Source organism: Arachis ipaensis, chromosome B04 (assembly GCF_000816755.2).
Source record: "Arachis ipaensis cultivar K30076 chromosome B04, Araip1.1, whole genome shotgun sequence".
NCBI classification, from domain to species: Eukaryota; Viridiplantae; Streptophyta; class Magnoliopsida; order Fabales; family Fabaceae; genus Arachis; species Arachis ipaensis.
This window is the reverse complement of record NC_029788.2, coordinates 75,535,908-75,559,226: the sequence shown is the minus strand read 5'-3', so window position 1 is coordinate 75,559,226 and position 23,319 is coordinate 75,535,908. Positions and strand designations below refer to the sequence as shown.

At 36.4% G+C, this 23,319-nt stretch overlaps 2 protein-coding genes across 27 annotated transcripts; both read right to left on the bottom strand.

Annotated features, from left to right (window-relative positions):
- On the bottom strand, positions 10,369-11,331 carry LOC110271089 (alcohol dehydrogenase-like 7). Of its 2 annotated transcripts, XM_021121222.1 has the most exons (3): positions 11,220-11,308; positions 10,682-10,974; positions 10,369-10,599 (listed from the first exon to the last, which is right to left on the bottom strand). In XM_021121222.1, exons 2-3 carry the CDS (start codon positions 10,931-10,933, stop codon positions 10,378-10,380), a joined length of 474 nt encoding a protein of 157 aa, XP_020976881.1. In that variant the 5' UTR covers positions 10,934-10,974; positions 11,220-11,308; the 3' UTR covers positions 10,369-10,377. The 2 variants fall into 2 exon arrangements, with proteins under 2 accessions (XP_020976881.1, XP_020976882.1); XM_021121223.1 differs by having other exon boundaries at positions 10,682-11,331.
- LOC107639384 (abietadienol/abietadienal oxidase) lies at positions 16,698-22,653 on the bottom strand. Of its 25 annotated transcripts, none has more exons than XR_002361179.1 (9): positions 22,329-22,653; positions 21,949-22,046; positions 21,373-21,399; positions 21,029-21,164; positions 20,331-20,409; positions 20,088-20,179; positions 19,839-19,966; positions 18,314-19,371; positions 17,194-17,464 (listed from the first exon to the last, which is right to left on the bottom strand). XR_002361179.1 is itself a non-coding variant. In XM_021121221.1 (8 exons), the coding sequence occupies exons 4-8, from the start codon at positions 21,050-21,052 to the stop codon at positions 16,720-16,722; spliced, it is 348 nt and encodes a 115-aa protein (XP_020976880.1). In that variant the 5' UTR covers positions 21,053-21,164; positions 21,373-21,399; positions 21,949-22,046; positions 22,329-22,653; the 3' UTR covers positions 16,698-16,719. The 25 variants fall into 25 exon arrangements, 9 of the variants coding, with proteins under 9 accessions (XP_020976880.1, XP_020976873.1, XP_020976871.1 ...); XR_002361185.1 differs by having other exon boundaries at positions 18,862-19,371; XR_002361193.1 differs by having other exon boundaries at positions 17,342-18,457; positions 18,545-18,581; positions 18,862-19,966.

The following is a 23,319-nucleotide window of genomic DNA, read 5'->3' as shown; positions in this document are numbered from 1 at the left end:
TTCAAGTTCCAGGATGAAGTGTTGTGGCATCTATTTCTTTTGGGCAGGTTTCCAGCTCTCTGGCATTCATTACAATTCTTCACTAGTTCTTTTGCATCTTTGAAGATAGTGGGCCAAAAGAATCCACACTGCAATATTTTGGCTGCAGTTCTTTCTCCTCCAAAATGCCTTCCATAACAAGAACCATGACAATTCCATAAGACTTCCTGTCCTTCTTTCTCTGAGATTCATCTGCTAAGTATTCCATCTGAACATTTTTTGAATAGGTATGGTTCATCCCAGATGAAATACTTGGCATCATTGATAAGCTTTCTCTTTTGCTGTTTGTTGATCTCCAAAGGGAACTCCCCAGTGGCCTTGAAATTTGCAATGTCCGCAAACCAGGGTGCCTTTTGAACCAACATCAATTGCTTGTCTGGAAAGTATTCATTCATACACGGGTCATGTGTGTTGCCTTCTTCACAAGGGATTCTTGACAAATGGTATGCTACCTTGTTCTCTACTCCCTTCCGATCTTTAATCTTAATGTTGAACTTCTGAAGCAGTAATATCCACCTTATCAATCTTGGTTTCGACTCTTGTTTGGCAAGTAGATACTTCAGCACTGTATGATCAGTAAAAACAATCACTTTAGAGCCAATGAGGTATGATATAAATTTATCAAATGCAAACACTATGGCCAGTAACTCTTTTTTAGTGGTGGTGTAGTTCTTTTGAGCTTCATTGAGGACCTTGCTGGCATAATATATAACATGCATTAATTTGTCTTTCCTCTATCCTAACACTGTCCCAATAGCAAAATCCGATGCATCACACATCAGTTCGAAAGGTAAATCCCAATTAGGTGGGGCAATGATAGGTGCTGAGGATAGTTTTGCTTTAAGATCTTCAAAGGCAAGCATGCATTCTTGATCAAATACAAAATGTGCATCAGAGACAAGTAGATTACTCAGAGGTTTGGCAATTTTTGAAAAGTCTCTAATGAACCTTCTATAGAATCTAGCATATCCGAGGAAGCTCCTAATTTCCTTGACATTGTTGGGTGGAGGCAATTTCTCAATTACCTACACATTAGCTTTGTCCACCTCTATACCTCTATTAAAGATCTTGTGGCCAAGGACTATCCCTTCGGTTATCATAAAATGATATTTCTCCCAGTTTAAAACTAGGTTAGTCTCTTGTCATCTTTTTAGCTGAAAAATCGTCCATAAAAACTTCAATGAATTTCTCAATCATATCTAACAAAATGGACAACAAGCATCTTTGGAAAGTGGTAGGTGCATTGAACAATCCAAAGGGCATGCGTCTATAAGTAAAGACCCCATATGGGCAGGTGAAGGATGTTTTCTCCTGGTCTTTTGGGTCAACTACAATCTGGTTGTAGCCTGAGTAGCCATCCAGGAAGCAGTAGTATGCGTGTCTTTCAAGCCTCTCCAGCATTTGGTCCATGAAGGGAAGTGGAAAGTTGTCCTTTCTTGTGGGCTCATTGAGCTTTTTGTAGTCAATACACATTCTCCATCCCGTTATAGTTCTTGTAGGGATGAGTTCGTTCCTCTCGTTTGGAACTACAGTGATGCCTCCTTTCTTGGGGCCTACTTGGACAGGGCTCACCCATGGGCTGTCTGAAATTGGATAAATCACCCCTGCCTACCATAGCTTCATCACCTTCTTTTGTACCACTTCTTTCATGACTGGGTTAAGCCTTCTTTGGGGTTGAATGGAAGGCTTGGCATCGTCCTCCAACAGTATTTGATGCATGCACATGGAAGGGCTTATCTCCTTCAAGTCCGCAAGGGTCTATCCAATAGCATCTTGATGTTTTTATAGCACCTTGATTAACTCCTTCTCTTGTTCTTAACTTAGTGCAGAATTGATGATTACTGGATAGCTCTCATCACTTCCCAAGTATGCATACTTGAGGGTGGGGATAGTGCTTTCAGTTCAAGTTTGGGAGCTCCATTCTCTTCCCTCTTTTCCTATAATATGCTTGGAATGAGTACTTCAGTTGATCGAATTACTGTAGCTTCATTATTTGGTGGAGGATCTGCTTCTGACACCTCCTCAAGCTCTTCTTCTTCAAAAGTTTCTTGGACCAAAATCTCCACTGCATCCAACCTCATGAATTCTCCTAGTGATTCATGTGGGTAACTCACGGCCTTGAATACACTGAATACCATTTTCTCATCATGTAGTCTAAGGACCAGCTCTCCTTTTTGGACGTCAATGATGGCTCCAGCTGTTGCTAGGAACGGCCTTCTGAGAATGATTAAAGCTTTAGTTTCTTCCTCCATGTCCAACACCACAAAGTCTGTTGGGAAAATGAAGTCTCCCACCTTCACCAACAAGTTCTCTACTACTCCATGGGGAAATTTGAATGATCGGTCTGCTAATTGAAGTGCCATTCTTGTTGATTTGGTTTCTTCAATCTTCATTCTCTTCATCATTGCTAAGGACATCAAATTTATGCTAGCTCCCAAATCACATAAGGCTTTTTCCACTGTGATTTCTCCTATGATACATGGGATTTGGAAGCTCCCATGGTCTTTCAATTTCTGGGGTAGTTTGTATTGAATGATAGCACTACATTCCTCGGTCAACACCATTGTTTCATCATTTCTCCAACTCCTCTTCTTGGTCATTAACTCCTTCAAAAACTTAGCATAGAGTGGCATTTGTTCTAGTGCTTCAGCAAAGGGGATATTGATTTGGAGTCTCTTGAGAACTTCCAAAAATCTGGAGAATTGGTTATCGTTTTCATTCTTCTTCAATCGTTGAGGGTAAAAAGCTTTTGGAATATATGGTCTTGGGATGGATTGGAAGCGGATGCTTGTGGTTCTTCTTTATCATTTAAGTGTTCATCCACTTTCTTCCCTTGTGTTTCCCTTGAGGCTTCCTTCAATTCCCTCCCACTTCTTAGTGTAATGGCCATACATTCCTCCCTTGGGTTTGCCATGGTATTACTAGGAGAATTGTGGGTTGGAAATTGCTTAGATAGGTATCCCACTTGTGCCTCAAGCTTCTTGATGGCCGCCCTCTGGTTTTGCATATTAGATATTACCTACTCCCTGAAAACTCTCATGTCCTTAGACTCCTTGCAAAGTTCTCCAAGCAAGGCTTCAATCTGGGATAATCTATCCTCAAATGGTGATGGTAGGTTGGAATTAAGAGGTTGAAGATGGCTATTTTGTGCTTGATATGGAGGCTGGAAGGAGTTGTTGAGTGGGGTTTGAGATGGTCTTTGGTTGGGGTGTTGGTAAATGGAGTTGTTGTAATGGTTGGAGTTGTCAGGTCTATGATCTTGACTCTGGTTTTGCTGGTTTCTCCATCTAAAGTTTGGGTGGTTCTTCCAACCAGGATTATAGGTTTTAGAGTGTAGATCATAGGATTGTCTTGATGAGTTTCCAACATAATGGGCTTGCTCCCAATCGCCTCTTTCCTCTGCATTCACCCCTTCTTGAGCTAGTGGTTGAGTATTAACTACTGCAACTTGGTTCCTCTCCATCTGCTTGGTGAGGTCTGCCAATTGCTTGGTAATCAACTTGTTTTGAGCTAACAATTCATGCATGTGAATCAACTCTATCACTCCTCTATTTGGGTTTCTATCAGAGGCATAGAAGTATTCATTGTTGGCCACAGTTTCCATGATGTCTATGACCTCATCAATTGTCTTCCTTTTATTGAGAGAGCCTCCTGAAGAGTGATCTAAGGCCTTCTTTGATTCTTGTGACAATCCTTCATAGAAAATGTTCAGCTGTACTCATTCATTGAACATGTCCGAAAGGCACCTTCTTGTCAACTCCTTGTATCTCTCCTATGCTTCATAGAGAGTTTCCCCATCTTGTTGCCTAAACGTTTCTACCTCAGCCCTCAACCTATTAACTCTTTGGGTAGGGTAAAATCATGCCAAGAACTTATTCACCACCTCTTCCCAAGTGGTCGAACTCTCCTTTGGAAAGGACTCTAGCCACTTTGATGCTTTATCCATGAGAGAAAAGGGAAACAAAAGCAGTTTATTGGTGTCAGGGTGAACACCATTAGCCTTTACTGTGTCACAAATTCTCAAGAATGTGGTTAGATGTTGGTTTGGATCTTCTTGAGTATTTCCTCCAAATGAACAGTTGTTTTAAGCAAGGGTAATGAGTTGTGGTTTTAGCTTAAAGTTGTTGGCATGAATGGTTGGTTTTAGGATGCTACTTCCACAATTCCCAGGATTGGGATTGATGTAAGAGCCTAGTACTCTTCTCTCCTGCCCAACATGATTACCAACACCCTCTCTAACATGGTTGTGAACTTCTTCCTCCATAGCAATGTCTAGATCTTCTTCCAACCATTCTTAACCAACTATTCCTTTACCTCTTGCTTCCCTCCTTAGTCTAAGAAAGGTCCTCTCAGGTTCACTATCAAAAGAGGTTGAAGCTCCTCCTCTTCTACCTGTCATACACTTAGCAAACAAACAAGTAGAAGCAGTGAAGAAGTCACTTCTTGTTAAGAATTATGGTTAGAGTGAGTGGTGCAATTTGTCAAACAGTTAGTGGACTAGTGTGCAAGTATGTAAATAAACAATAAAAGATACTTGAAATTGCTGAAAATGAAGATAAATAAAATGAAATTAAACTAAACAACAAAAGAACAAAAAGATGTTCAATCTAGCTATCCTCTGATTTAATCATTGTCAATGCAAAATCAATCCCCAGTAACGGCGCCATAAACTTGATGCACGAAAATCTGTATCGCTACAAATTTCCTTCGGCAAGTATACCGAATTGTCATTAAGTAAAAGCACACTGTAGAGTGAGGTCAAATTCCACAGGGATTGATTGGTTGAGCAACTTTAATTGGAAGAGTGTTCTAGTTAAACTGAGCAGATTTAAATTGAGATTTGCATAACTTTAAATGGCGGGAAACGTAAATAGCAAGGAATGTAAATAACAGAAAGTAAATAGGAGAAGATAAATGGCAGAAAGTAAATTGCAGAAACTTAAATGGGAATGGGGATGATGAACATAAATGTAAAACAACAAAATATAGAGAATGGGGAGATCAGAAATGGGAAGTTCATTGGGCTCAGGAGATATTGTATTCTCCGGATCAAGTTCATTCTCATCTATTTATCAATCCATATAACTCATTGATCTCTTGGCAATCTTAGGTGATTGAATCCCAATTCCTTGGTAATTTAATCTCTCTAAGCTTGAACAATTGGCCAATTCCTTGATCTAATTGCTCATGGGAAGAGATGAAGTACGGTCATTGATTATACCACATGTTTTCCTAGATCAAAGTATTGGTAGGATTATATGTCACTATATCCATCCAACCCCCAACCCAGTCCAATACGAGAAAGCATTTCTAGCATGATTTTCTCATTCCTCTTCCAATGTTCAGAGGAAATCCAAGTCTGAATAACTTCTCTTCCGAGACAGTTATCCAATTCGATGAAGATCGAAAGCTTTCAAGTAAATCAAAGAGAAAGGAAAGAAGAAAAAGAAGAAGAATAAGAACTATTAATGATTCATTGAATTACAACAGAGCTCCCTAACCCAATGAAGTGGGTTTAGTTGTTCATAGCTCTGGGAGTGAAAAATTTAAATGGAAACTGCATTGAAAGGTAAGACTGAATTACAGAGAAAAGTAAATTTGGGTGTTTACAATCCTGGACCCCCCAGGTGCTATTCCTCCTTTTCTAGTTCAAAACTACCCCTATATATACTACTTCTCTGATCTTCAGTTAACTCTGCAAGTCTCTGAATGTGGGCCTTTGAGCTTAGTTGAAGCAGTTACAATCTCAGTGGGCTTTGCTCAACTTGCTGGGAGAGTTTGAATTGGGTGGCTTTCACATTAGTCAGGCCGTTAGTGTGGTTAATGTCAAGTGTAAATTCTTGGTTCGAAGACGTTAGTGACACTAACTTGGTCACTAATGTCCTCCAACCCTCTTGAGTCACGTTAACCCCACCGTTAATGGCACTAACGTGGCCACTAACGTAGCCTTTCCTAACACTCGAGCACATTAGTGATGCTAACTTCACCACTAACATTGCAAACACCCTTTCCTCCACAGTAACGTGGCCATTAACGTGGGCAATCCTTGGCTCGAACACGTTAGTGGTGCTAACTTCACCACTAATGTTACAAACCTCCCCTTTGTTCCACGTTAATGCCCACGTTAGTGGTACTAACGTGGGCTTCTTTGGTCATTCCTCACATTAGTGGTGCTAACTTCACCACTAATGTTGCCACTTTCCCTTGTTCGATGTTAGTGCCCACGTTAGTGGCACTAACGGGGCAACTAACGTGGGCTTAGTTGGCATTCGAACACGTTAGTGGTGCTAACTTCACCACTAACGCTGCAAGCTTGTCCCTTCTTCCATGTTAATGGCCAAGTTAGTGGCACTAACGTGGCTTTTCTCTGCTTCTTCTTACCTGAAATCAATCAAACAAAGTGCATCAAAGTCTTGCTCTTAATCATGAGATGATGCTCCATCCATTTTATCATTCAGTCCTTGCATTATTCTCATGAAATTATTTAGAATTCACAATGTTTGCTTGAATCAAGGCATGAATGCATATTCAACCAAATACTTACTTATTGCCTAAGAAATTGCATGAAACTAACCTAAAACAAACTAAAATGGCTTGTGAAACTAGCTAAGATGCCCTGGCATCATCTTGCTCTTAAAATGGTGATTCTTCTAGTTTGATTTCATTTTTGTCAGTGGTGTTATTAGAGAGTGGCTTGTGTGTGATAGGATCAATTCCTAATTTCTTGAGCTTTTTCTTTATGTGGGTATTCCAATGATTCTTGAAAAGGCTGGTTGCTACATGAAAGATCAACAAAAGTTAATCAAGAGCATAACAACTAATGCAAACAAAAGAAGTATAAACACATATATTAATAGACACACTAATACAATTTCGACCAGTAATGATACTAATGAACATGTAATAACCTACAGTAAATAAATAATGCAACTCATGAGCTATGCAAAGTTAAAATGTTAAAATTGTAACAAGAACGAAACAACCAATGTAGTTGTTAAATATTGAATCATTACAGTGATAGCAAGATAATACATCAAACACACTAAAGTCACAACACACTACTCGACTATTAATAGTGAATTAAGCAAAAATAATCATGCTCACAAAATCTAATATTTTATAATGTAAACTAATAGGACACAATAATTATGCAAAGCAGTGAAGTTAGGATAATTACAAGGCCTTATGCAATTCATGAAACAACAATTTTCTAAATAGAAAGGTATCCAATAAAAGCTATGATTAACATAAAAAAATTTCTAAATAAATAAGAGAAAAATATTACTACACTTGAAGCATTACACAAACATAAAACAAGGCAAATGAAACAAAATGGAGATAATTATTTACGCACCTAAGTTCTTATCAATGGTCTTGGTAAACTAGTTCAAAGCTGGTGGAACCTTCAACCTCTGCTTGAGGATCCTTTTCTTCCTCTGGGTTTGTACGGTATTAGGACACTTCACGAAACGAGTCAAATCCCTCTTTGGCAGCAATGCTCCTCCAATCCCGATCTACTTAGGACACTTCTTGAACAACGGGTTCATAACCTTCTCCGGAAGAAATGCATCAGAATCAAATCAATGAATAAAAAAAATAGAAAATGAAAACCTAGAGTCATAATTGTGAATTTAACTGCAAGAAAACAAAAAGAGGAGAAACCTACAGGCTTCTCACAGCTATAAAATTGCTTAATACAGACAAATTTACTGACAGATTTGGTACTCATTACAGACGGATTTTTGGTTACCAATAAAATTACCGACGGATTTCGTCCCTCTGTAAAAGCCTCACCGGAAATTATTTACCGACAATTTTTTTTCTGTCGGTAATTTACCGACAAATTTTTACTAGTTACCGACAGATTTTCCCTCGGTAAATTCTCCCCTCCATTTCCCTTGGGCATCAAAATTTCCGACGAATTTTTTGTCGGTAATTAGAGATAGATTTTCCGACGAATTTTTCGTCGGTAATTAGAGGCAGATTTTTTGACAGATTTTCTATTAGAAATTCGCAACAGATTTCTGATAGATTTTTTGTCGGTAATTTGAGCCTTGGAATACCATTCCAAACTCTGAAAATCTGTAAATCTGTTAATAAGATAAAATAGAATTTTTTTAGATTTTTTCATTGCAAAATAAACCTGTTTTCATACAAAATAAATGTAAATTTAATAATTACAAATTTTTATCTAATTTGTATTCGAATATTTATAATATTACAAAAAATAAACAAATTTAACCTTAATCCTCGTGATTTCTTCTTCAGCATATTTCAGAAATTGCTTTGTGGAGAAGAAATTTCCCTGCGTATCTGGCTTCTCATATTTCAATACCAGTCGCACTTTATCGAGCCCTGTTTCGAGCTTCGAAACATAGCTGCTTAAGACATCTGAATCCATTCTTGCTGCTTTCTTAACATTACTAAGGTCTCTACTCAGCCCAGCCACAACTTGTAATCCTTGCTTCTTAAACTCGTCCTCGTTAAATTTGAAATCCATTTGGTTCTGAACACTACCATTCACGGATTCCCCGCCTCCATCCTCATATCTAATAATCTCCTGGACCACAAAGTGAAGCAATGTGGTCTTTCCATCTGTTCCCTTTATATCTACAAGTTTTAAGAGTGTCTCAAGTTTGAAAGCTTTGGCATCGCCTCTATTGGTGCCAACATTCATTCTATTTCCTGTTCTGAGAACAACTTCAAGGAGTTTGAGGAATAACCAGCTGTTCCTTAATTGCTCAATTACTGCCTGAAAAATATGAACAACTGATTATCTGTTAGTTTCTCAGATACAGCCAAGAAATTAAAGATCACAAAGCAAAAGATTAAGTAAGTCAGACTTCCAGGGTTTGAAAAGACTTCCAGAGATAATTGACTTCTGAATCAAAGTTAGCACTATATAGCATAGCTTTAACCCTCTTAAAGGCAAAAAAGATATCAAGCACAGCTTTAAGAAACCTTTCCGCTGAGCTAGGTTTTAAAAGGTCACTATTGTAGTTTTTGAGTTTTATCTCTTCCTCTTTAGTAGGAGCCATCTTTACTAGTGTTTTCAATAGCTCAGCACCCAAAGCATCAGGATTCCCTATTTCATCCAAATGTGGTGCCATGAATGTGATTGCACAATAGAAATATAGGATATAGATAGTGACTAGTTCAAGATAAAAATGAACAATAATGTGACAGGGGAACATCCTATCTTCAGAAGTTCAGATAACATATGTTAAATACTCATCATAGTAGATTAATGTAAAAAAAGTAAACATCATCTTTGGATTAGAGGATTGAAGCAAGTATTGGCTGCTGATTTGGATTTTATTATTTATGAAATCCATGGTTCTCACAAACCTAGGGTGCGTTTGCTTTTAGAGGAACCTTGACAGTACTGCCCATAAAGATCTAGATGGGTAAAGGATTCTTACGGTAACAACTGTCAATGGAAATATGGAGATTATTTCAGTATATATGCATAGCTAGTCTCTAATTAATATGCATAGTATATAAGATTAATAGTTGTCTTAATATATATGCATGCCACCTAATTAATATGCATTATTAAGACAACTACCCAATATATATATGCATAGATAATCTCTAATTAATATGCATAGCATATAAAATTATTAATATGCATCAAACTCTAGATTACAATCCAAAAATAAAACACACTATTCAGTCATAGCTAGTCTCTAATTAACATACTAAATAAGAACAAAGATCTCCCCTACATCTCTAATTAAAATAGTAACTTGATTTAGAAGTCGTTCAACAATCATTAAAGATACTTCCCAAGAGAGTGGAACGTATATAAATTAGTATTATTATTTAATTAATTAAAGATGGTGACAGGATAATTTTGACTAACCAAAAATACAGTCTCATTATATGACCTTAGAACAGTAACCACGGCCAAATATCCTTATTCTTTGCTAAATCAATGGCTAGGGTGCCACGAAATCACAACAAACTATTTTAGCAATTTGAAGATAGATCGATGTAGATGTGCCAATTAACTCTATGTTATGTATGTGGACTGAGAAAATACCTGTTTAATACATTTGTCATCTATGATGGGTAGGTCTGATATGAATTTTAACCCACCAAATGTTGATCCTTTCAAAATTCTTCCAAAAAGAATAGAAAACAAACCAAATGATACAAAAGGTTCAGTTCCTACACCAAGTGTTATTGTTTTACCTGATCCCTATACATGAGAAAGTTATAATTAGATTCACTTGCAATTTTGAAGGATTATATAATAGATTTAATTGAATTTTTACACCAAAAAAAAATTATAAGAATGAACTTGAAAAATGAAACTAACCACTTTTATAGCTTCTAATGATTCAGTAAGAAAAGGGCCAACTCCAATGCACTCAAATGAAAATCCACATCAAATCCATCACTCAATTCTTTAATGAATTTTGAAGGAGATTTATTAGAATTACTTGAATTTATAAAGTGAGTCATTCCAAAAGCTTCACCTTTTTCTCTTTTCATATCATTTATGTCAATCCCTATTATCCTAGTTGCCCCCAACATTTTTGCTACACTTATAACCTGCATTACAAGGAAATTCATTATTAATAAAAACTGAAGGCTAAAAAGTATAATCATATACCAATGACAAAGATAATCATACCCCTAATCCAACAACACCAAGACAAAAAATAGCAACACTTGATCCACTTTCAACTTTGGCTTCCTTCCATGCATCTCCATAGCCAGTTGAGAACCCACATGAGATGAAGCTGCCATGAGCTGGATTAATGTTTGGATCAACCTTAACAAGGTAGTTAACATCGATAACTGTGTACTCGGACCACGTGGCGCAACTCAAAGGATGATATAGCCTCTGGCCTCTACAGGACATCCTTGAAGTGTTATCTGGCATCAAGCCAGTTAGGCTGAGAGGATATGCTCGTATGCCCGTATCTATGCAAATTAACTAGATAATTTAGAAAATGCTAAAGGCATAAATAATTTATGGTACTGTTCTGTTTCACTTTAAACTTGGTAAAGTATAACTCATTCTGTATGTTAAAGACACAAGTACCTTATTATCAAAAAACTCATCTACTATCAACAAAAATATTCATGAAAAGCATGCTCAGACATAAACTAAGAGCATGTTAAAGTGTTAGGTTAGGCTTAAGTGACATAAAAAAGATTCATCCAACCTTGATTAGCTCTTCTCTTCTTTCAGGATCAATCCCAGCCACACCAAATATCATCATTTCAGTAGAAACATCCATTTGTATTGCGACCTCATAGCTTGTAAAAGCAACATCTTGCCTCCACTACACCCATACCCCCAATGAACAAGACATAAAAGAATTAATTCTTAAATATTAAAATTCTAAAAAAAATTCAAAAATAATCAAACAATAAATAAATAAACAAATAATAACTACTATTGTAAATCATTAAGAGCTTGAAGAAGAAAAAATTGACCTCCAATTAAATCACAATGCTAGGGTCTATCTAGATAAATTATTCCACCAGAAATTATTCACAACTACTTTGAACTTTGGGTTCCTTTCTATGTTGTAATTTGACTTCAATTAACAAAATCAATAATGAAGCTGAATGAAGCTACTGCATGCATCTTTGCCTCCTTTCCTCTAAGTCTAAGAAGAAAGAGAAAACTGAAAACGAATAAAACAACTATGCAGGCTATAAAGGGTTTAAACAAGCTTTATTTGCCTCAAACTATGGTGTTTAAACTTAGTCATATATTAGAAACTCGAGTCATATATCATAGGTGCAGGGAAGTGGCAGCATTAAAATAGGACATGTTGATACAATTAAAATAGTAGAATAGGACATCTCTTAAGAAAGTAACATACCTGGGACAATATCACCAGAATAACCAATGCAATGAGCCCAATCTCAACACAATTTGCCAACTTCATAATCCAAAGAAAACCAATGATTTCACAATGTGTTGTTTGTATATACAAGAGCTTATCAGAAATGGCAGATTGAGTCACATTTGAAGTTAGAGTGAAAGCCAAGTAGTACTGGCAGTGGCATAACCAGCTAAAATCAATTTTATCATTGAATGCTTTGAATTTACAACAACTAACCTCTGGATGCTATCGCCAGTAGTAGTGGTGATGGTGAGAATTATTGTCGGTCTAGAATTTCTCTTAATAAAAAAGGAAATTCGTTGCAAGTATAGCTCCAAACCAACAAATAATCCTCACATCAAATTTTAATTGATTTTGGTTGTCACAAGTACAAACCCCAATGAAATTTAACCAAAGTATTTAAACCTAGTGTCGTCTCACAAGGAATTGCAATGAAGTGCTCAATTATTGGCTATGAAGATGCAAAGGGGGTTTGATTTTGATAATTGACAAGAAAATATAAGGACAAGAAAGTAAATGACAATTAACTAATTAAAATAAAGAAAAGAACTCTTGACTAAGACATGGAAATTGAGATCACCATCCTTATCTACAAACCATATATTGACAATTATGAGGGACCAACCCATTAAGTCTACCTCTATGCTTGAAGTAAGTATAATGTCTACCTCAAAGCATTAAGTACATCAAATAGGCTTGATCAACATCAATCCATAAGTCCTAACCTAGCTACTAATTGACTTAGTAGTAGGCTAGTGTCAATGGTTATCAAATTGATCACATAGAGTTCTCAAATAACTAATTCAATGAGACCCAATGACTGAAGGTCACTCAATTCCCTTGGCCTAAGTCAAGAGTAAAGAAAACTACTCTAAAACTAGTGAAAATATTTTAACAAACACCTATAGTGCAATAAAAGTAAACATCACAAAATACAAGTATTAACCAAATCCATGACTAACACAAACAAGAAATCAACAACAACAATGAAGATAAACATGGAAGAGACATGGAAACATAAAATTGCATTAAAAGAAAATAGAATTCAACAAGAGTGCATTAATCATAAAAATGACATGAAAGGAAAATTAACAACAAGAACTATAAGAGCAAAGGTGTAATAACAAGAAATTAAAAGAGAAAACTAAATCAAAACAAGAATTAAAAATTGGATCTAAGAAAGTTTAACCTAAACTACCCTAAATTCTAGAGAGAAGGGAGAGCTTCTGTCTCTAGAATTCTAACCTACAACATGATGGAAACTACACTATGACTCCCCCCCGGTCAATCCCTTGCCATCCTTGGGTTCAAAAGCATCAGAAATGTTTTGGATTTGGGCCTCCTTGAGCCCAAAAATCGCCCCTAGCGTTTTGCCTTTAAGTGAGTCACGTGACCAACATCACGCGTGCACGTGGATGACGCGTGCGCGTCGATTGCTGATTCTCTGGTCACACGTGCGCGTGGGTGACGCGTACGCCTTACTGGCAAATTTCCATCTCACGCGTACGCGTGGGTGACGCGTTGATGAATATTTTGTTGAAAAATAAATTTCCTCCAAAACACACAAATCTAACCGGCAAGTGTACCGGGTCGTATCAAGTAATAAAAACTCACGGGAGTGAGGTCGATCCCACAGGGATTGAAGGATTGAGCAATTTTAGCTTAGTGGTTAATTTAGTCAAGCGAATCAAGATTTGGTTGAGTGATTTGTGATTTGCAGAACTTAAATTGCATAGAATTAAAGAGAGCAGGAAATTAAATTGCTGAATCTTAAAGAACAAGAAATTAAATGGCAGAAACTTAGAGTGCAAGAAATGTAAATTGCGGAATCTTAAAGTGCAAGAAATGAGAAATGCTCGAAATGTAAAGGTTGTTTCTTTTTTTTTTCTTTTTCTGCCTAGTAATTGATGCTCAGAGCCTTGGGCCATGTTCTTTTTGTTTTTGTATTTTCTTTTCTTTCTTTTGTACTGTTTGCTGCTTCTCGGATCAATTGATTTTTGAGAATCTCCACAACACTTCTTTGAACTTCATGTCCTGCCTATGAGCTCCCATGCAAGTTTTCACAAGCATGCAACCTCAATACAAAATCATATAACCGGAACCACCACTTCTCCTAATCTTTTGCTTGCCTCAAAATTGTTTAATTCCTCAATCCTTCTTTTCAAAGAACTTTCATGTGATGCATTTCTTGAAAATGGAGTGCAAACAAGTTTTGAAGATAAGAATGTTGTGAATGATCAAACATCTTGCTTATTGAATTATAAAGAGAAACTATGCTATGCATGCAGGCAGGGGTATATATGTAAAAAAAAAACTATACTATGCAGACAGGCAGGGCAAATAAGGATACAATCCAACTTTCAATAGCAGCAATATTTGATGTAAACAATCTCTTAACAATACAACCTGTTGGAGTTCACTTGCTTTCCTTCTCATCACCATTGCTGGCCTTTATGCTCATCTTTTGTTTCTTTGGTTGATGATTCTTAATCCCTCCAAAGGCTTGTATGGACCTCTGCAATGATATTGAAAGTTGCTTGTTCCCCAAGCACTTGGAAACAATAGTTAGTCTGGCTGATTTATTTATGGGCTTTTGAACTTACTTTGGTGTGGGAACACCAAACTTAGTACCTTGCCAATGGTTTTCATGCATCAAATTAACCATGTGTGATAATTTTTTTTTTTTTTCAAAAGCAATAAAACTGAAAACTAGGAAACAGCAGAAGAGTTAACTAGTTCATCCAACATGCTTGAAGCTAGCATTATGCAGAAAGTGAAAATGCGTTTTATGATGTAATTTTGGTGGAACACCAAACTTAGAATCCTTCATTCTCCCTTAGATTGTTTTGGTGTGTAACACAAAACTTAGCTTCTTGCAATATAGATGAAGTTAATTAACCTTTTTATTAAAATAGATATGAAAAGATCGTTACCTCAGGTTGGGTTGCCTCCCAACAAGCGCTCTTTTATTGTCATTAGCTTGACATTGAGGCTTTCTTTTATGGTGGTTGGTGCTTAAATTTGTGAAAATGTTGGTCTTTAACCTCTTTGTTGAACCTCTGGGGATATGGCAGTGGAGGTGTGATGCTCTTTCCTATTTGCTGCTGTCCCTGAGCTACTTCCTTTGAGCTATGTGGCTGGTTGTCCTTCTCTTTAAGTTTCTCAGTGCCTTTGTTTGGCATCACCACTTGCTCCTTAGCCTCATCTGCCTTTGTTTGATTCTCATCCTCCGTTGGTTCTTTGATGTTCTCTGCTTGCTTCTTTGTAGTGTCATTGTTGCTTATCAATGTTCTCCCACTCCTTAATTGTATTGCCTTGCATTCCTCCTTGGGATTTGGAATTGTGTCACTGGGTAGTGAGTTTGAAGGTCTCTCAACAGATACTTGCTTGGAGAGTTGCCCCATCTGTCTCTCTAGGCTCTTCAGGGAGGCTTCCTGATTCTTGGCTCTTGGCCATTTGCTCAAATTGTTGTTGAAATTGCTGCTGCATCATCTTGTTTTGAGCCAGGATTGAATCCACTCCTTCTAGCTCCATTACTCCTCTCCTTTGTGATGGTTGGCGGCCTCTTTGATGAGCAAAGAAATATTGGATGTTGGACACCATATCAATGAGTTCTTGAGCCTCTTCTGCAGTTTTCATGAGTTGCAAGGAACCTCCAGCTGAATGATCCAAAGCCTCTTGAGATTTCAATGTTAAGCCCTCATAGAAATTCTGCAGCTTATCCCACTCAATGAACATTTCAGGAGGACATTTCCTGATTAGGGCCTTGTATCTCTCCCATGCCTCATGGATGGGTTCAGCCTCCATTTGTGTAAATGTTTGTACCTCAGTCTTCAACCTTATGATCCTTTGAGGTGGGTAAAATTTGGCAAGGAACTTGGTTACCAAATCATCCCAGTCTAACTTTTCATATCAGCCCACAAAATTTGCTGCTACTCACGTTGGTGCCAAAGTTAGGGGTCTAACTTTGGCCCCAGCGTTAGCTTCACCTTGTGCACTTGTGGCGCCAACGTTAGCCACCAAGTTAGGGGGCTAACGTTGGCGCAAACTTTTGCTCCTCCTTGTGATTTTCATGTGCCAACGTTAGCCACCAAGTTAGGGGGCTAACGTTGGCGCAAAATTTTGGTGCCCAGGGAGGTTTTCTTCATGCCAACGTTAGCCTCAAAGTTAGGGGGCTAACGTTGGCGCAAACTTTTGGTGCCCAGGGGTGAATTTCATGTGCCAACGTTAGCCTCAAAGTTAGGGGGCTAACGTTGGCGCAAACTTTTGGTACCCAGGGAGTGATTTTCAAGTTCCAACATTAGCCTCCAAGTTAGGGGGCTAACGTTGGGGCTAACTTTTCAACCAAAAGTTTGTGCAAAAGTTTGATGCTAACTTTAGGTCCAGCTTTTTGCTTCCTGGTTCAATTTCACTTATTCCATTGTCCTCTCTTCACTCCTAGCCATTCCGTCTTGCTTCAACCTTTCTCCAAGCTTTCTTCACCTATCATTAATCAACTAAAGACATCAAAGCTATGCTCATAATCATGAGATATCCATTCTATCATAATATTCAACAATTATAGCATAAAACCTCATGAAATGGCATGAATTCATACATGGTTGATTCAATCAAGGGAAACATGAAAATCTACTCAATTAGCTTGCTTATAGTTCAAGAAAGTGCATAATTCTAATGAAAACAAAAGAAAAAGACTAGTTAAAATAGGCTAAAATGACTTGTCATCACGCGTGCGCATGGCCTTCAGTTCAGCAAATCCTCATTTCTTAATGAATTCTCCATTTTTGCATGCTTTTTCTTCATTCTGTCAACCCAATCTTTGCCTTCTAATCCTGAAATCACTTAACAAACATATCAAGGCACCAAATGAAATTAAAGTGAATTAAAATTAGCAATTTTAAGGCCTAAAAAGCATGTTTTTACTCTTAAGCACAAATTAGGAGCAATTCACAAAACCATGCTATTTCATTGAATAAATGTGAGAAAAGATGATAGAAACCCCTAAATTCAACACAAGATAAACCACAAAATTGGGGTTTATCAAGTGGCAGTGGCATAACCAACTGCACCGTGAGGCTGAACCTGGGAGACATTGTCACACTGTTTAACAAGACTAAAGCATTTACAATCTAAGATACAACATTAAGATATATGGTAGTAGTTTTAAGGAAAGTTACTACTTATCACACTATGCAATTTATTCAATAAAGCTACTTCTATGGGAATATTATTTTCTATTGCCAGGCGATTACATTTAGTGATAGAAAAAGAAAGGGTCTATGATGGAGCAAAATGGACTCTGCTTAGAGAAAAATAGCTTTACGAATGTATCTCTCAAACATTGTGGAGAACTTGAGATAATAGGCATACGCAAAATAAAAGCTTTCCGTTTTCTATCCACTTCCTTCATCATCTTGCTCAGAAGAGGGGAGAAAAAGTTCTTGATAATTTATGAGAATAAGAGAAGGCGAAGTTGAGTAAACCTCGTTGGTTACTCCAAACAAAAATAGCAGAAGCGGCTATAGAGAAGGCAGCATCCGAACATCAGATACCTAGTACCAAGTGGAACCATTACGAAATTGTGTGCAAAAACCACAAAAACATAAGCATAATAGCTACGACATAATATCAACATCACACCTAATCTAGAAGCTATAACAAAGCATTGGATTCTTAAGCAGCGCTCACACCAAATGGAATGCTTATATTACTTTGAGGAGTTATCAAAGTGTGGGTATCTATTTCAGAGACTAATGAAAAATGCTGGGAAAATGGAACAGGAATATGAGATTAATGAAGGTAGAGAGGACCATGTCGAGGAGCATTGGCATAAATTAACAAACATGTAAATGCAATAGTTAAGCCGTGGAGCATTGGAATAAATGAACAAATAGAAAATATTATAAGTTAAACAAAACACATTAGAAGCAAATTCCAAAACCAATGTAAAAAAATCAAAGGTGAAAGTGGCCTCAGTCTCCAAACAATAATTGCTCACATTATCAAAAACAAGATATACATAAACAAAGATTGACATATTGTAAACTGAAGCACTAAATTACCAAACAAGGTGCTAGAAAATGAATCGTTAGTCTTTACAATTGAGATCTTATAATGTACTTAGGCAGATTTTCTTGCATGCGTTAATATATTTACATAGGATGGAATAACGGCAAAAGAAAAAAAAGTGAAAAAAAAAAAAGAAAAAGAAAAGAAAAGCATCAACAGCAACAGATTAAAAAAGGCATAAATTATGATCTACAAATTTACTCAGAGCTCACATCATCATCATCATTCATTCTTTGTACATAAACTTTGACACAAAAAAAAAAAAAACGATCTAGAGTGCAAATTAGAAGGCACAAGGCAAATCAGAAGGCACAAGGATAATTTTGACTAACCAAAAATGCAGTCTCATTATATGACCTTAGAACAGTAACCACAGCCAAATCAATGATCATCAACAACTCTAGGAGCCTCCAATTTTCCAGATTCAAGCCAAATTAAACGCAGAATTTTTACTACTCAGCAACAATTCAGCAAAGCTAGCAGCAGAAAATTCAATAATCACATATCTCCAATTTTAGAATTTAGATTTAGAATATAAAATTGCAGAATTAGAGTCAACATACAATATCCAAAGCTTCAGAATCAGCAAGGAATCCAAAACTTACAGAAGAAGTTCACATCAAAGGAGAAGAAAGAGACTCATCAGATTTCAATTTTACATTTTAACCTCAACAACAAACAAAATCAATAGAGCTGGCAGATCGAGCAATAATTCAGCATTCATCTTTGTCTATTTATGCAGAAAATGAAGAAGAAGCAACAGATTTGGCTGAAGAAGAAGAATTAGCTTTCAATTTTGAATTTCAACTAGTAAAATCAAGAGCAATTTCAGTTCAAGTAGGATTCCAGAATTCAAATCCAAAACTACAATCAAAATTACCTCTCGTTCTAGAACACACAAGAGAAGAACACCTGGATCTACATTCGGCACATTTGGAGGAAACGGCTTGGGCCGAGGAGGAAGTTTCCATCCAGGGCGGCAGAGTAGCAGTGGAGGGGTTGAATCGCCCATCGCCAAAGCCACATTACTCATTTACAAAGGCTGCGGTTGGCCAGGCGACAGCCAGCGGCACCGTCGCAAAGTTGGAGGGAGATGACACCATGCATGAAAGAAGCGGCTGGGCCCAGAGCGGTGAGAATGACGACGACGCAACTACCTCCGTGACCACCAGAGGTAGAGATCTTCCATGAAGGATGAGTGTAATGATTCCTAAACCGGTGGATTAGGATAACCAGCAAATGGCCGTTGCTGAGGTGAATGATGAGATTGGGCGACGCGAGCGGCGGCGGCAGCGGTGAAAGAAGCTCGTGCGATAGAGAGAGCATGGACGGAGAGAGGAAGAAGATCTTCACTTGTGTGGAGTGTGAATGGAGATCAAGAGGGTAGGGTCTGAGTTAGGGTTAACTCAGTATTTTCGATGGAATATTTTAAATTACAAACAGATTTTCTGTCGGTAATAATTTAATAAAACGCAGCATTTTTCTCCATTTAATTACAGACGGATTTTTCGTCGGTAACCATTTACCACAAAAATAAATTATTTTTTTGACAGAATTATTGACGGATTCTCTTTTCCATCTGTAGTTTATGCTAATTCATTTTTTTTGGTTTCCGACAAAAAATCCCTCGCAAATTCTGTTTTTGTGAGATAAAATCTGTCGAAAATATCCATCTATAATAACTAGTTTTCTAAGAAACAGAACATGACAAAGTACATAATGAAGAACTAAGTACATAATGAAGAAAAATTAATGAAATTCATTTGCGATATCTGATTAGTTTTAGTTGCATAAAATTTTACACCAATTTGATAGCAGAATTCATGTAACTAACTATGCACTAGAGGGTGGCATTACCTGTATGTAGTTTCAAAGTAATAAAAAAAAAGCGCAATATAAAAGCGAGCAAGCTCGGCTCCAGGACAGAATCTTGCACCTCCTCCAAAGGGTGCATAGAATGGACTAGTTCTCCTGTTTCTCTTCTCCTTCATTATTTTAAGCAGATATAGTAATTAGGACCTAGGAATGGAGTAAATTGAAAAGAATGTCTTATGATGTCATTATGAATGTTTTTTGAAGTATATATGAACCAATGATAGGACTAACCTCATTTTCAGGTTCCATCCATCGCCAAGGATTGAAGTTTAGAGCTCCATTATACACATTCTCATCTAAATAGACTGCTAAAAGAAATGGAACTACAAAGCATCGTTTAGAATAACAAAATCTACTCAAATATGTAAATAACATAGTATACTACATGCTTATCATATAATAATATTATAGTCTCTTTTGAGCATGATAATTAGCAAGAAAAATTGTTTACTTTATATGTATGTATATATATACCTTGGTATTTAATGTCTTCTTTTGCTTCTTTCATCAGCCAAATTGCAATTCCCCCAGGTCTAAGTGTTTCATCAATAACCTGTTTGTGAAGACAATCATAAAACCTTAGTAGTGTAATGTCTAAAGGGGCAGAACTGGAAGAGTTATAAATATTTAAAAAGGAGTCACAGTGGAATATGGTCTATAATAAAGTGAAATGATATCATGTTAAATATTTGGATGTTCATGAGAAAATGGAAACTATCAGTCCCCGGATACCTAAAATAACAATTCTAAGATAAATAAACTTAAAATCAGCATCATCTCACAGTTGAAACTTAAACTCCATATAAGAGTTAAGAAAAGAATATATTCCAAAAATATTGATTTTAACAACAGCAAAAGCATATATGATCAAGTTAACATTCCTAGTAAATAGATTTTCCAATGAAACAATACAAATCAAAGAGTTTTATACATGCTCAAGGTATCCGTAGCTCAAATTTATAGAAACTTAACAGTAATTTTAAGTGCAACAATTACAATATGAGGCAGCACAAACAATAGTAGATGGAATCATGAGAAAGGGCACCAACATGGCAACCTCAGGTGCTGCACAGGCTAGATAAGGATCTTCATTTGACTAATAAATGACAATCCTATTTAAATAATGAGATCACAAAGGAAAACAAACTGAAAATAAAATAGTTCCAAATCACCTGACAGAAAGAACAATTAGACATACAGAGAATCAAGCATATATAGGAAGTTCTTTGGGTAAAAAAGTTGATTGGATGGAAGCAAAGGTGGTCGTCCTGCCATTTTGAGATAAATTGTTGGAGCAATTGTTGTTATCTGCATTGAGAAAGAGAAAATGATAGATAAATTCCAAATAATAAGTACAAAATTACATGAATGCTACACAAGAACTTTGGAGGAAACAAACTTAGCCAGGATAGATAGCATTCAAAATAAATCAATGACTAATTCAGCACACATAAGTAAAAGCTATAAACCACAAATACTGACAAAAAAATAGAGAGAATGGAGTGAGCAAACTGACTTGCTTTGAGTTGTAAACATCAAGACCCTGCATTGAAGTATAATAAAGGGTTTTAAAAGAAATGATTAGAGCTAGATGAAAAAATGTTGGATCTATATGTAAATACTGTTGGATCTATATAGATCTATATGGATCAATATGTAAACCAAAAGATACTTATAGAATGACTAATGAGACAGAGTTTAGAGACTATAGTAAGTAGATTAAAATCAAGATCAAAAGTAATTCATCAAAAGTAAGTAAACTTATATAAACATAAGAATACAAAAGAAGTGAATATCCATCGCTACCGTGATTGCAAAATTAAAATTGGAATGTTCATTAACTTCTAGTTACATATAGATAACACGAAACATTGAAACAAATCTACATTTTAAATAATACTTTCCACAGCTTTCTACTTGCGGTTACCCCACTCAATAACTCATCCAGAAAGAGTCATACAGTCCATGATATTCTTCCAAAATCGCAAAATTCAAATCTGACTTGGCAAAGTAATTCAGAATTCATATGGTTGAAAAGCGAATTCAACGAAAAAACATCAATCAAGCACAATGAAAGAAGAAAAAAGGATACTTTCAATGCATTGCTGGGTGCTATTAAGCTTGGACAGCTTGTCATCGAATATCTGCTCGCTGAAGACGCTATTCATGGCTCCCTTACCAACCAACCTGCTGTACAAAAAAGAAAAATGGCATTAAATGAAACCCTAGAAAATTAACAACCACAGAATGATAATAAGTGAAAAAGCCTTCGGTCGAAAGCAATGGCTTACCACAAAGTGTTCAACCTAAAAACCATGAAATTTAGGTAAAAAAAAGCTTAATTGCAGAAAAAAATTCATCAAAATCAGAGTAAACCCGCAGATTCATGAAGCACAAAAGCAAAGTATGATAAACAGAATTGAGCCCTAAGGTTTATCACAAAAAACAGAATCATAAAATCAGGATATATACCTGAAATTCCAGATGGTTACAAGAAGAATTGAGAGAGCGAGTTGAGATCAGATGGAAGAGGTGACAAAGGGAGCAGATGCAATGAGAGCGGCGGTAGAGAGAGTTCTGTGACGATGGGAGTAGACGCAACGAGAGCGACGGCGGAGGGAGCTCGTGCGACGCAAGGGATGACAGAGAGATACGCAAGCGGCGGCGGCAACGGCAGCGGCAGAAGAAGCTCGTGCGACAGAGAGAAGAAGCAGCTCGTACCATGGAGAGAGGAAGAATATTTTCCGATGGAGATGAAGCAGCTCGTGTGTGTGGAGTGTGAATGGAGGTCGAGAGAGAGGGGGTAATTTAGGTTTAAATGAATATTTTTTGACAGAATATTTTAAATTAAATTACAGACAGATTTTTTATCTGTAATAATTTAATAAAATATAACGATTTTGTTTATTTAAATACAGACGGATTTTTCGTTAGTAATTATTTTCCACAAAAAAATTAATTTTTTTGATAGAATTATCGATAGATTCTCTTTTCTGTCTGTAATTTATGCTAATTCATTTTTTTGTTTCCAACAAAAATTTCTTCACAAAATATGTTTGTATTTTCGTGGAATAAAATCTATCGAAAATATTCATCTGTAATAAGTAGTTTTTTAATAGTGTCTTAATCGATTTAATGGACAGTTTGATCCAATTTTTAAAGTCATACTTAGGACACATATTAAAAAAGTCCTTATTAATAATAATCGTTATTATTGAATTAATGGGCACATTAATCCACACACATAAGATTCATGAGGATATTAAATAAGTTGGTCTCTTAACTAATGATTTTTGATTAAGTATTAGAAAGAGTAGAAATATTTTATAATTTTTTAATTTATGAAGGAAAGTTAATTTTTAGAAAAGTTTAGTTGAACCTTTTTCTTGTGTCCTTTTTTTAATGAATTTTCCTTATCTCTTTTTATATGAAACTTATTTTCCACGACATTAATAACAACTGT